Below are 14,201 nucleotides of genomic sequence, written 5' to 3'. Positions count from 1 at the left end.
ACATACAACCCTGTAGCAAAAGTAAGAGGAGTCCTAGAGGCAGCCAATGTGCAGGCAGGCAGAGTGGTGCAAAACTCCCTGATTGCCAATTATTTTCTGTAAAGGGCAGTCATTATGCAACTGTAGTTTGTCAATGAATGCAGAAATATTCTAACCACATGAAAGTAACACACATTCCAATTGTTGAACCTGAATTGCCTGGTTCTGGCACATACTATCACGAAGAGCCTTTCAAGCTGTCCCATTCCTCCTGGTGCTTCATTCTGCGAGAAATATTGGATAATGCGTGGTGGAAATCCGGAAGGCGGACAGGTAAAATTGCTCAGGTAACCAGGAGACAGTAGTGGGTTCCTGCCAGACCAACCCAGCTCAGGAGCAGATTAGAGACACAAGAGGAGCGAAAGAATCGTTTTTAAAAAAAATGTCCTTGTGGGGCCAGGAAAAGGAGAAGTGCTCTATCAAGTCCTACCAGGAAATCTTAGGCACATCTCTGACACCCACCTGCCAAACACTCTGGTGCCTGCCCACCCATGCGAGGTGGGTTGTCCAGGTCTCCCTCAATCGTCACAGCAGTTATATTGGCCTCCCTGAGTAAATGGGCCTATCTATGAATGTTTTAAAAAATCTGCTGTGAGATCCAGGTTGATTGCCTGCCCTGTACCCCATTGACAGGCCCAACATGCACCCTTGTGGCGGGCAGCATGCTTCTACTCACTTGGCCTGCTGGCCACCACTATAAAGTTGGTTCATGGCTCAGAGATTCTCTGGCTTTAGTTTCACCCTTCACGATTATTTGTCCTGTATGGGGCAGAAGGAGGCCCCGACCCTTACAAAGCAGACAGAAAACTCCTTGAAACAGCAGTGAGCCAGCATAACTGGGTCTTTCTCATTTTCCTGAGGGTTCGGTTGGTCTTCTGCCGGAGCTACGACTGGAAACTGTGGGAACCACCGAGGAGGATCAGGGCCAATCATTACAATTGCCTACCCCTTTCCAGTTTGAATGACTATTTCATTTTTGGTGGGGCTTTATAATACCAACATGGATAGTTAGAATATTTTGATAATTGGAAATGTAGTTTTCCTTATTCAAGGCTTCAAAAATCAATGCAGAGATTTCAAAATGATAAGTGGGAATGCTCACAGCCAAACCAGAAAGAATCTCTACTCTTTGTAAATTCACCTTCATGCAGAAGGTTGTATATGATTTTTGGTGCATGAGAGTCGCATTTACGCACACCGGAACATAAACCTCTTACAATAAATGATGACAGCAAGGGGAAAATAGATTATTACGATGCCAGAGATTGAGACAACATGGGTTTTATTTGACCTTTGGGGTTTTGTTTAAGTATTATACAAAAGTCAATTATTTTGTGTTTAAATATTTGAATTTGACTGATCTAGAGTCTTGAGTAGTTTACTCTGTATGTGTGTTAGTCTGTTACTGTCAGTTGTATATCAACAATAGCTGCCTCACTGGGCAGCATGTAATCTTTTCCTGTATTACCTATTGGAGATGTAGCGTGTGTACATAAGTTTAATTTGATGTGTGTATGGGAGTGGATTTTATCTATCTTTGTCCTCGTTCACGCTGAAAATTTAGGGGCGGTAGGCAGACGGCCATTTTTTAAAAAATCACCCGCCCATTGGCCGCCTGAGGTCCACCTTCTCAGCTCTCGAGCGGTGGATAGTGCTCTCGCCTGAAACAGCTGGGAGCCTTATTTCAGTATTTGAATGGGGTTCATGGTTGGTTGCAGGACCCCAATGCCATTTTCGTGTAACAAATGGGCAGGACACGCGCCACGTATGCTGCACCTATTGGTATTAATCATTGAGCGACCTAGCCAGCAGCTCTTAAAGAGAATGCTCCTCCTGCCCCACAAAAATATTGTGGCCTGCTGCCAGCCTGTCTATGTGCCACACCCTTAACTGTTTAACTCAGGAGGGGTCTCTGGATATCCTACCCCTGACCAGAAAGTTGCTTGTGCTTCTGTGCTCACAGCTGGCCAGCATTACAGATATGAGGTGCTCCCATGAAAATTGGTCAGCCCTCGGACCGATTCCATCGGGCGAGTTGTGGGCTTGCACTGCCTGCCTCTTGCCTGATGGCATCGGGCACCCAAGAATAATCCATGTCTGTGTACGGGACAGCCTCATGTGCCACAAATTTAAACAACAGCACCCTGTGTAATTCAGTGCTCTTTATCTCATTCACCATTGTTAACAAATGTAATAACTCTTAATTTTGTTTGATATAATATTAAATAAATACTGTATTACTAAACAAGTATTGTTTCCTGGATCCTAGGAATTAGGATAGTTGAAATCTCATTTTCTTTAACTATCTGAATATTAAACAGTGATTGAATCCAAACAGAACTGTTTACCTTCTTCTTATAGTGTTCTTCGTTTAGTACTACAATATAATAAAATGTTGGAATTAAATGATCCTGATATTCTGAACAGATTTTGGATGGTCTGGAGCTGCAAGTTATTTAACTAAAGTCTCTATAGTTTATCTCTGAGCTGCCTCTTTAGGGAGATATCCAAAGCAGCAGATTAAATTGTGGCAACATCTCTGATATTTAAAAAGAATGGAACCATACAGCACAGCATGTCAAAAAAGGGGAGGATCCAAGGAAATGGAGAGGTGCCATATTTAGAAACGGAGCAACCAGATATAAAGCAGTGTGGTCCCTTCAAATGACAGAACGTCACAAGGCAAGTCAAACCTGTTGCAGTTTGGATTATCAACCTTCAGAATTAAGTGAATTCTTACACTGAGATTTAAAAGAAACAACGCAGAGCTCGTTAAGCAACATTACAGAAGCAGTGAAAAAAGCATATTTGTCGGACAAAAAATGCAGTGGTACACTTTGTTCTTCTTTTTAGTTATTCTGTTAGTTATACTCTACCTTAAACGGAGGAGGAGAAGGTAAGATGAACAACTTAAAATATAAATTTTTCTTTTTTAGTAAAAGCAAAGAAGCAGGTGAATGCTTGTATTGGAACTTAAATTCCAGGGGACTTTAAATGTCCTTTTTCACGTATTTTAGTCTGTAAACAAACCCGCAGATATTTTAGTTATCCAGTTAAAAAATAATTAAATAGTTACAATTACTGTGAAAATAAGGGTAGAATGTTAAAAGGGGATGCAAAGCTGCAGAAATTGATAAGAGATTTATGATGTGCTGTATTTAGTTTTCATGATAATTAAGTATATAAATATATATGTGGTGTGGAATAATTGCATATCAGTAGGCTGAAGATGATGTCTTTCTTTCAAGATTAAACCACCCAACAATTTATGGGGCTCTAACCTAGCATTAAGTACAGTAAGGAGAGGTATTCCTGCTCTGCTTGAAATAAACATGATTTGATATACTTGAAATGGTAAATACCATAGAGGTATTATGTCTGTACTACTTTATAAAGTCAAACAAATCCTCCTGCATTTCTTGATTCCAGGAAAGGTTCCTTGCTTTTAGTTTTTACTAATATTCTCTAAGAAACTCCCAGTCTCTTAATCATGCTCCTTAGTTTTTCTTTACTGATTTTCATCTGAAAACTAATAGACCCACCAATGTGATTTCTTGAAATCTCAGCAATTTCACCAAGCTTGGTTCTGTGTGCTGCTTTCAACTGCATGTGGCATGGAAGTATTGCTTGGTGCGGTCTGCAATATTTCTACATTCATTTATTCGCCAGGCCATCTTCAAAAATATGGTGTTATTCTTTTGACCAAAATAAAACTAGAAAAAAATGTACCATGACGTTATGAGAAGTAAAACAGACAAAAAGCCTGAAATTCTGGTTGTACCATTGCACCATTGGAACGGAGGTGGAGCAGGACATCCACAAAGTGCAGCTCAGCTAATTTAAATGGGCAGAAGCATGCAGGTTGTACAGTGTCTCCGATATGCTGTGGGGGACATTGGTGGGCATTTAGGCCTCAAATGATTATGAACGGATACAAGCGAGGCCCTGGAAAATGTCATGGAAAATTTTGATGCGTGCGGGATGGAAGGGGGATTGAGGGGACAGATAGATGGGGAATGGTAATTGATATGTCCTTACTATACAGTACAAATGCACACGAGGCCCATACTAGAGAGAAGGTCACTCTGTGACCAGTAACCTTTATTCCAACACTGAAGTGATGAAGATGGGTGGAGCTTCCCCTTTTATATCTGAAAGTCCAGGTTAGGAGTGTCTCCCACAAGTTCACCACCTAGTGGTCAGTGTTCTCACGGTGTACAACTTAGGTCAGTTTATACATGGATTACAATGATAGTTGAATACATGACAGTAATGATGGTGATGGGAGTAGAAAATACTTAAAGAAGAGGCAGACACTTGGTGCAACAGCATGGTATAAAACCTGCCATTGCTTAACGGGACATTGGAAGCTCTGGATGGCAACTAGGTCAAAGAATCAAGCGATGCAAATCTGGTGTAAATGGTGGAGCTTCTGGAACAGCTTTGGGCCTCATTGTTCTGTAATTTTCATACATGCATCACTTCAGAGGCCAGCAGCCAAGTCTACCAGAATTTAGTGTACATTTTAGAAGAGATGTTAATCCCGGCATATCTGATTTACACCCAAATTCCAGTCCTGTATACCACAACTATCCCACTTTTGCTTGAAAATAAACACCTCGTTATTTTGGACCCAAAGAGTATAAAGGTGAGAAGAATTTTACTGAGTCTTTTCATTGCATTAGACTTTCAAAGAATCGGAGATGTTATCATATGAACTTATTCCAAATTCCTGTTTCAGCTAATTGAATGATGGTATTAATCCATTTTGAATGAACAGGTTAACTCCTCTGCTAAAATAGCAAAAAGAGAAATTTGGTACAAGATATTAAAGATTCATGTGATAAGATCCATGACAGCAGGGAAACAAAAGGTTTTTCTGAACTTGAGCAAAGCTGCAAAAAATACAAACTGTTTGTGATACGTGGAATCCACTACATTCTTCTGGTTATTAATGTTATATAATATATTGTGGATAGTTCCAAATTAATTAGCTTTTTTACCTTTCAAATAATGTCTTAAAATGTTTTATTTAACTATTTAAGGGTCCCAGTTTGTAGTAGAGAATCTGTATTGTGATTCCAAATAAAAGAGTTGATTTAAAAAAAAATGTGCTTTGTTCCCTGCCTGATGGGGGTCCTGTCTGCGGTTCCCAACAGAAATAGGCACGATCTGTTCCCAGGTCAGATGCACAGCTGCTTTGAATCTGCCCACTACAAGGGGAATGAGAGTTGCCTGGGAAACTCTCAGACCCTTTCTGTTTAATTGTCAGCATGGTGATAACAAAATGAAAATCAGATAAAGTTTGGTCGATTTTAATCCACAGTCTAGTAACATCATAGCTAATTTGGCAAATGAAGTACAAATTTTATTTGGCATTGCAATTTCATCTTTTTTTTAAACCCAGACTTTTGTGTTTTTTATATTGAAAATGGTACAATGTTTTGTTTGGTTAACTTTAAAACAATTGTGAATGCCATGTATATTGTGTAATCAAATGGAAATTCTTATGAAACACTTGCGGCGGGGGAAGTGGTGAAAGAGTAGGGGAACAGGACTAATCGGATGGTTCTTTAACGGAATGTGCACAGGCAGGATGGGCCAAATGGCTCTTTTCCCTGGTGCATGATTCTGTGACTCCATGAAAAGTTATGGGAATTCTTGAAAATTTCATTGTGGAAAAAGTGAAACAGGCTTAAAAAAGGGAAAAAAATAACAAACAAGGAAAAATAAAACAATCACGATAAGAAGCATATCTGCGGCAAGAATATCATATAAAGGTTAAAAAGAATCAAAGAATGAATAGAAAGGTTGGAGAGTTCAAGGCATCTGCAGCTGAGGCTTTTGACTACCAGTAGTCCATTCATTTCTGTGCTAGGTGTGTCTGTAGGTTAAGTTTAGGTCAGTTGTGACCAACCTATTTTTATTTTTGATGCCATGATCTCTATATTCCCTCCTTTGCTCTCAGGTGGGTGGATGGGTGGGTAAACATTCTGCTTGAATGAAACTGAAACTGAAAATTTGGCCAGTTTTCCAATTGGAGTTCACTTCAGGTTTCTCCATTTAAAAAAAAGCGGCTCTTTTATGACAACACCAACAAGCAAAGATTGTTGTTTTACATTTCTCTCCCTTGGAGCAAAAGTTAGTTAGGTTCATAGTAATCTTTATTTCTATTTAAACTCGATCTGATACATACCTTGCTGCTGGGCCACAGCTCTTTGTTGCCTGATACTGCGCATTACACACGTCTGGTGTAAGAACACCTGAATACATGCTAGCAACACAAAATTTAAATAATTGGCACTCACTGCTGAGCTAGGTTTGGCCGATTTGTTGGGGGGGCGGAGGGGTGTGATAAATTTGAATATTTGGCTGACTTTGCAGGAAGGGGACTGAGCTGAGTACTGGGGAATGCCAATATATCTCGACCAAAGGCCACACTGGGAACCTCACAGACTTTCAGGCTGAAGATGGAGGCTGAAGCCGGGTGACAATGGTTCCTAGGAGTAAATGAAAGCTGTCCTCCAAAGCAGCATTGGTTAACCTCAAGATGATTGGGTGGTTTATGAACCCCTTGACCCCACCCACTGATGGCTGACATAGGAAGACAGCAGCACGAGACTGTAACTATTTCCTACCAGCCATAAATCCTACCAATGACCAACCCTACCATGGTTAACTCAACCAGCAGTACACCCTACCATAGTAATTCCTACTGCTGTAACAGTGGTAAGCTTTACCTGCCTAAACCTTACCAGATGTGAATCCAACTAGCCTAAAGCTTGTTGGGCGTAAACCCAACCCCCATCAATGATAAATCGTGACAACGATAAACCCTACCAGCCATAAGCCTTCCCATTGCCCTAATGTAAGCCCCATCAGCGATAGACCAGATCAGTTGTAAATATTACTAGCCATAAGCTCTACCAGCCACAAATCTTACCGGATGCCCAAAGGACAATTTCTTCAATATTTACTTCAGCAGTGATTGGTAATACCATCATTAGGGAAGATGACATGACTTAAAATGGGATAGTTTGCACAGGAATGAATAGAAATTCTTTGGCCCTTTGGAACTGTATTAAACGATGGAGGTTATTATATACATTGCAAAGATAGTATGCAATTTCTGATGTATAGATTTAAATCATTTAACAATTTAAGAGTAGTGATGGTGAAAGAGTGAAGAGATATTGGAAACGATTTTCATCTAACTGTCACCAGTTTTGCACTGTAAAAATGGGCACTAGGCCTCCGAATGTTTAGTGGGAATCTCGCTCAACCAATGACCACTGGGTGTGTGGCCATTATCATTTTGACTTGAGTGCAATTTAGTCACCAGGGCACCCGCCGGAAACCAGCAAATGCCTAATGCATATGTAACTGAGGGTCTTGCACCTGTTTCAGGATGCCACTGCCATTTTCAACGTCCTCTACTCTGGCTTCGCCCTTTCTAAAACCCAGCCACATATTTTCCTGGATGGGAACCATCGAGAGGGCAGCTTTAGCAGTGTTATTTAAAGAAAATAATTACACACAGATGCAGAATGCTGAACCCAGCCAGTACAATTGAAATGTATTGCGTGCACTTCAAGTATCTACACACCCTTAAAACAGCTTCAAAAACTTTGTGAACCGGGCTTGACATCACAGTAATATTCCAAGTGGTGTGAGATGGTGTCCCATACTGGTGCTTAAAGGGACCCCTGGAGGCCACCATCAAAACAGGTAAGTTTTGTAAAAACTACTTACCTGTATGTGGACCTGGGAGGAGCACTCCCACTCCCCCGGCTCTACAGCAGTCCCGAAGACCACTGCCAGCCACACCCACCCACCACATGCTACCTGAGCAGCCAAACTTGATGTGAAGCAGGTGTCCGCAGCTCAGCAGTCCAATTTAAATGAGACCCAGAGTACAATTTCAATTGCCCTCAGGTCTAACTATTCCGGTGCAGGGATTGTTCCATGGACCCACTTCATGCCAAGTCGGCACTATCCAATTTCTCTGCCATTGTATCTCACTGCTCTCCACTAGAGTGAGGTAAAAGCATCACTCTGGATTTATACCATCATTTTTGCAAATGCTATGAAGCAGAAGCACTTTGCAGCGATGCGGAAGTAGTATAACAATTACACTCTCAATGACCCATACGGTGGTTTCTAAGCTTTAAAATTACTTGTTAGACATAGTCTGGATGGATAGACCAGCCCTGGTTCACATTATGTTTCACTTCAATAATATGTGGAGCGGAGGTGTCACCTGAATGGAGCTGCATGATGCCTCATCAGGGTGAACACTCCTTTATAATTCTACCCGTGGGGGACAATAAAATATTATAAAGGAGGAAAATTACAGATCTGCTGTGAACGTGCACACACTTGACAGCTACAAATCCTGACTAAAGATAATATCCATGCTGACTTTGAGTGAGTCAGGAATAGGTACTCCTGCATTTCTCCCAACTTGATGCGAATAGTGTTTTAGTGAATCTAATATAAGTTTGGAGGAGAATTGCCAGGGGTGCTATTTCTACAGAGTTTAGAAATGATCTTTTCTTATGGTTGTAGCAAATGCCAAAGTTGCTAAATATTAGAGTCTGACATCAAACAGTATGCTGCATGTAAAACATCCCAGATAGTGGAGCATCACCAGAGCTAATCTGGCTGGTTGGTGTTCTGAAAGAGAATCAAAGAAGGCAGCAATGAAATGAAACCGCATAAGGTGGGAGAAAAAAAGATAGAAATTGACATTCAAGGGAAAGAAAAAAAATGCAGGGCAATAAGCCAGAGGCAAGGAAGATCAATTAAAAATAGAAGAGAAGCAAAGCACCTGAGAAAAGAAACAAAAGACATGCATCTGGTTAGGAAATTCCCAGGTCCAAGTTTTTGTCCCAAGTTGGGAGGGAGGCGCCTATTTGGGGTGGAATTTCCTCAACCCCAATCTGGATTACGCCTGCCAGCCAGTACACCAGGAGGCTTGCCGGCAGGATATGTGGGACCCACCTAAGCCTTGGTCCAGAGCTCGTAAAATAGGGCTGTAATTTCTGGGCCTCCATCAACGGGCCATCAAAAATAAATGATTCTGATGGCTCGGGTGCAGAGTTGCAGAGTTATACTTTTCCTGTCCCACCCCCACCCTGGTAAGTACCCGAGATACACCCGCTAGCACTAGCAACATGAGAATCAGTGACCCTCCCTCTGATCCTGGATACTCCAGTGGGATCAGTAGTGAAGCTTCTCAGTAGGGGCATCCCAGCACTTACTCTGGGAGCGAAAGCCTGCAGATTGTCAGGTCCAGTTTCTCAGATTCAGGTCTCCATTATTTTGCAGGGACTGCACCTGTCCTGAACTGAGAAATCGCTAGGGCTGTGTTATATTGTAATATTATTGGCTCGTGTTCTAGTAAGAAAGGAAGGCTTTGGTTTTGCGGTAATGACTGGAGGAGTGGATTTCTCAAATTGACTCTGCTCACAAGCATTGTCAGACTCCAAAGATCTCTGCAGAGGGCATGCAGTGAATGAGACTCCCATTTTGAATGTTTCTGCAAAATATCCAATACTATGAAAAGGGGATAACCGAGGACATTTACTGACTAATGTCTTGCAGAGGCAAGAACACCGTCACATCGCCCGGTAATGAATCACAAGGAGTGGTCAATTTATGACTCATCTTGAGGAGATTAGATGTGTGAATTATCACTGGTCTTATTCTGATTGCTATCAGTTGGAATTCAGGGTTCCTCCTGAGGTCATGTGTCATTAGCTGTCTAAACATCCATGCATTTGGAGCAAGGGGAGAAGCAGGCTGCTCTGGAGGTAGGAATAATGATGGGAGAGTTGCTCTAACTACTTTCAAACTGACAAGGCCCTTGTGGCTCATGCTTTTCAGCTGAATTCTACAAAAAGTTGGTCCCATAACTTCTCTTGCAATTTTACACCCCACATTTACTCTGGTTCAATTCCTGATACCTGCAGAGATCGTTCATCACCTTTATTTTGAAAAGGGACATAGGTCTGCTTCAGACAGAGACATCTTCCCTCTTGAAATATTTATCAAAATTCTAACTATGATTCAAATTCTACCTAATTGATTCATTTCCAAATGTGTCGAACTTGAGTCCGATAATTTCCTATTTTAAAATATTATACCTATTGCAGTTCTTTAGAACATACCAATTTGGCTCTCTCACTTGATGCTAGGGAGCTTCTGATTGAGTCCACCGGTCTTCCCTAAGAGTATTACTAGAAACTATGGGGCTGAAGAAAACCTTCTCTGGTTTTATTGTATTCTTACCCTTGATCTTTCATGGTCACCAATGAGAATGCATCTCCTTCTTTTGAACTGTTCAAAGTACTTCAGAAGGCTATGCATTATCTCAGTCCAACGAATCTCCTGCTCTTGCACTAGATATGTAACTCTTTGCTGTGAGTATGCACGCCTCCCAGATATCAGAGGGACTCAATAGTATGCAGAGAACACACGCACAGTGGTGTATTATAAGCATACAGTAAACTAGGAGCAGCTGGAAACCTCAGGGCACTGACAGCAATCTTGGTGCTGTGCCGCCTGGCATCTATCAGATGCAGAGACATGACTGTCTTGAATCATACTTTGCAAATAGGTTTGACACACTCACATGATCAGGTTGGCTGTCTGGTCAAACTACTCATGAGAAACATAGAAACATAGAAAATAGGTGCAGGAGTAGGCCATTCGGCTCTTCGAGCCTGCACCGCCATTCAATGAGTTCATGGCTGAACATGCAACTTTAGTACCCCATTCCTGCATTCTCGCCATACCCCTTGATCCCCCTAGTAGTAAGGACTACATCGAACTCCTTTTTGAATATATTTAGTGAATTGGCCTCAACAACTTCCTGTGGTAGAGAATTCCACAGGTTCACCACTCTCTGGGTGAAGAAACATAGAAACATAGAAAATAGGTGCAGGAGTAGGCCATTCGGCCCTTCAAGCCTTCACCACCATTCAATGAGTTCATGGTTGAACATGCAACTTTAGTATCCCATTCCTGCTTTCTCGCCATACCCCTTGATCCCCCTAGTAGTAAGGACTACATCTAACTCCTTTTGAATATATTTAGTGAATTGGCCTCAACAACTTCCTGTGGTAGAGAATTCCACAGGTTCACCACTCTCTGGGTGAAGAAGTTTCTCCTCATCTCAGTCCTAAATGGTTTACCCCTTATCCTTAGACTGTGACCCCTGGTTCTGGACTTCTCCAACATTGGGAACATTCTTCCTGCATCTAACCTGTCTAAACCCGCCAGAATTTTAAACGTTTCTATGAGATCCCCTCTCATTCTTCTGAGCTCCAGTGAATACAAGCCCAGTTGATCCAGTCTTTCTTGATATGTCAGTCCCGCCATCTCAGGAATCAGTCTGGTGAACCTTCACTGCACTCCCTCAATAGCAAGAATGTCCTTCCTCAAGTTAGGAGACCAAAACTGTACACAATACTCCAGGTGTGGCCTCACCAAGGCCCTGTACAACTGTAGTAACACCTCCCTGCCCCTGTACTCAAATCCCCCTGCTATGAAGGTCAACATGCCATTTGCTTTCTTAACCGCCTGCTGTACCTGCATGCCAACCTTCAATGACTGATATACCATGACAGCCATCTCGTTGCACCTCCCCTTTTCCTAATCTGTCACAATTCAGAAAATAGTCTGTCTCTCTGTTTTTACCAGCAAAGTGGATAACCTCACATTTACCCACATTATACTTCATCTGCCATGCATTTGCCCACTCACTTAACCTATCCAAGTCACTCTGCAGCCTCATAGCATCCTCCTCGCAGCTCACACTGCCACCCAACTTAGTGTCATCTGCAAATTTGGAGATACTACATTTAATCCCCTCGTCTAAATCATTAATGTACAATGTAAACAGCTGGGGCCCCAGCACAGAACCTTGCGGTACCCCACTAGTTACTGCCTGCCATTCTGAAAAGTACCCATTTACTCCTACTCTTTGCTTCCTGTCTGCCAACCAGTTTTCAATCCACGTCATCCCATGTACTTTAACTTTGCACACTAATCTCTTGTGTGGGACTTTGTCGAAAGCCTTCTGAAAGTCCAAATACACCACATCAACTGGTTCTCCCTTTTCCACTCTACTGGAAACATTCTCAAAAAATTCCAGGAGATTTGTCAAGCATGATTTCTCTTTCACAAATACATGCTGACTTGGACCTATTATGTCACCTCTTTCCAAATGCGCTGCTGTGACATCCTTAATAGATTGGATAACAAGCAGCAACATTGCTCCACACAACAATTTGTAATAATCTTACATTTTACTCCATCAAAACTTAATAATACATTGGCGAATAAATGAGTCAAAACATAGAAACATAGAAACATAGAAAATAGGTGCAGGAGTAGGCCATTCAGCCCTTCGAGCCTGCACCGCCTTTCAATGAGTTCATGGCTGAACATGCTGAATTCTTGGCATTACTTCACCTCATTCACTTTTACTGTAGATGTGGGCTGTATTTTAATGACATATTTAATACCATACCTAGTTGGCCAGGAGATCTAAGGAATCAAAATTCTTTTCTCTTTGCTAATTTTAATTATTTTTACTCACCTCCTTTTTCATTGAAATTAGTAAAGATGAGAATTTCACAATTTGTAGTTAGCATATTCTTAAATCTATATAGCATAATAAATAATTACAAATGTCAAGAGCAGGAAATCTAATAGTTATATTCAAACATTCACTGCGTAAATATTGGCAAATATTACAGTTGTGTATACAGAAGAGGCGACAGGTGAAGAGAAGTGAAAGGATGCAGCTGCTTTAGATTTTAGCAAAGAACCCAGTCACTACAAGGTCGTCAGTTCGTTAGATATCATACAATCTTTCACTGGCTGCCATTGATTCATTGGCTTTTCTGTATCAGCCCACCCGTGCTGAGAGAAGAGCGGGAGGGTGAAAAAGTGAGAGAAAGTTCTAGAAAATATCAACAACCGATCAACTGTCTGCAAAGTGTAACAAAATATTAGTCAGTTGTATGGCAGCAGATTTTTCAGTCCCTGTGTCTGGGTTTATTGGATTTGGGCACGGTGCATAGAGGAAAATCGGGTGGGGAGGATCACACACCTGAAAGGTAACCTGCCCAATTTTCCACCCATTTAAAATAATAGGCATTTGACGCCCCCCTGTCAAATTTTAAGCTGTGCACTGTTCCCTCGTGATCCAATGTGCCCAGGCATAGGAACAAGAAAATCTACCTCATAAATCACGTGCTTCAGGTAATGATGTTCCAACCTCATTAAAATATTGAATAATGTAGAAAACATCCAAATTAAATAATTTGATTACAATTTTACCACCATATTTTTATTTAATGAACTAAGTTTCCACCTAAGGTGGGTTCACTGGTGTGACTCTGACCCAATTTCATGGATTGGGGCTCATTAGGAATTCATGGTAGGCTCCTGATTGGATTTCTGCCACACTGAGGGAGCTTGCCGCGACCAGCCAGGGAAATGCTATGGCGCTGCAGCTGGACATCCAAATGAGGCACCAAAGAAAGGAAAGAGTTACCTTTAAAGTGGGCACCCCTAAGATTAGTACTGCAATTTTATTTAAGGCTTCAGAATGAGCCGAGGCCTATATAAAGTTAGAGACTGGGACATAAGAAGGAGAGATGGCTGCTCTTTAGCCTTTTGCCCACAAAAAAGACTTGCATTTATATAGCGTCTTTCACAACCTCAGGACATCCAAAAGCATTTTTACAGCCAATGAAGTACTTTTTAAGTGTAGTCAGTGTTGTAACTTAGGAAACATGGCAGCCAATTTGCGCACAGCAAGCTCCCATAAACAGCAATGTGATGACCAGATAATTTGTTTTTTTATGTGATGTTGATTGAGGGATAAATATTGGCCATAACACCAGGGAAAACTCTCCTGCTGTTCTTTGAAATAGTACCACAGGAGCTTTTACAGGCACATGAGAGAGCAGACAGGGTCTTGGTTTAACATCTCATGTTAAAGGTTAAGATGGGATTTCCTGTATCATTCAGCATTGCTGCCCCAGGATGTACCACCATCTCTCTTCTGACAGTAAACTGGGTTTTCTGGTACTAAAGGTAGGATGCAGGAAAGTCATATAGTTTGCTGGGTCCCACCACCCATT

General features: G+C 41.5%; 1 protein-coding gene across 4 annotated transcripts in view; it reads left to right on the top strand.

Moving 5' to 3' along the window:
* The first annotated feature begins 223 nt into the window (after window positions 1–223).
* Window positions 224–14,201, top strand: part of ptgis (prostaglandin I2 (prostacyclin) synthase) — a 79,738-nt gene continuing 65,760 nt past the window's right edge. Inside the window, exon 1 of one of the 4 annotated variants that reach the window (XM_070896127.1) lies at window positions 224–312. Coding sequence is in view for 2 of the 4 variants with exons in the window: in XM_070896125.1 (XP_070752226.1) it covers window positions 2,862–2,935 (74 nt within the window). In the remaining 2 variants the exon portion in view is untranslated. Of the gene's footprint in view, window positions 327–2,698; window positions 2,936–4,358; window positions 4,688–14,201 lie in introns of those variants that run through there. The other 3 variants (XM_070896126.1, XM_070896125.1, XM_070896128.1) reach the window with 3 other exon arrangements.

The sequence above is a fragment of the Pristiophorus japonicus genome, chromosome 12 (genome assembly GCF_044704955.1).
Source record: "Pristiophorus japonicus isolate sPriJap1 chromosome 12, sPriJap1.hap1, whole genome shotgun sequence".
NCBI lineage: Eukaryota > Metazoa > Chordata > Chondrichthyes > Pristiophoridae > Pristiophorus > Pristiophorus japonicus.
Note: the sequence above shows the minus strand (reverse complement) of the source record. Positions and strands in the feature narration are given on the sequence as shown.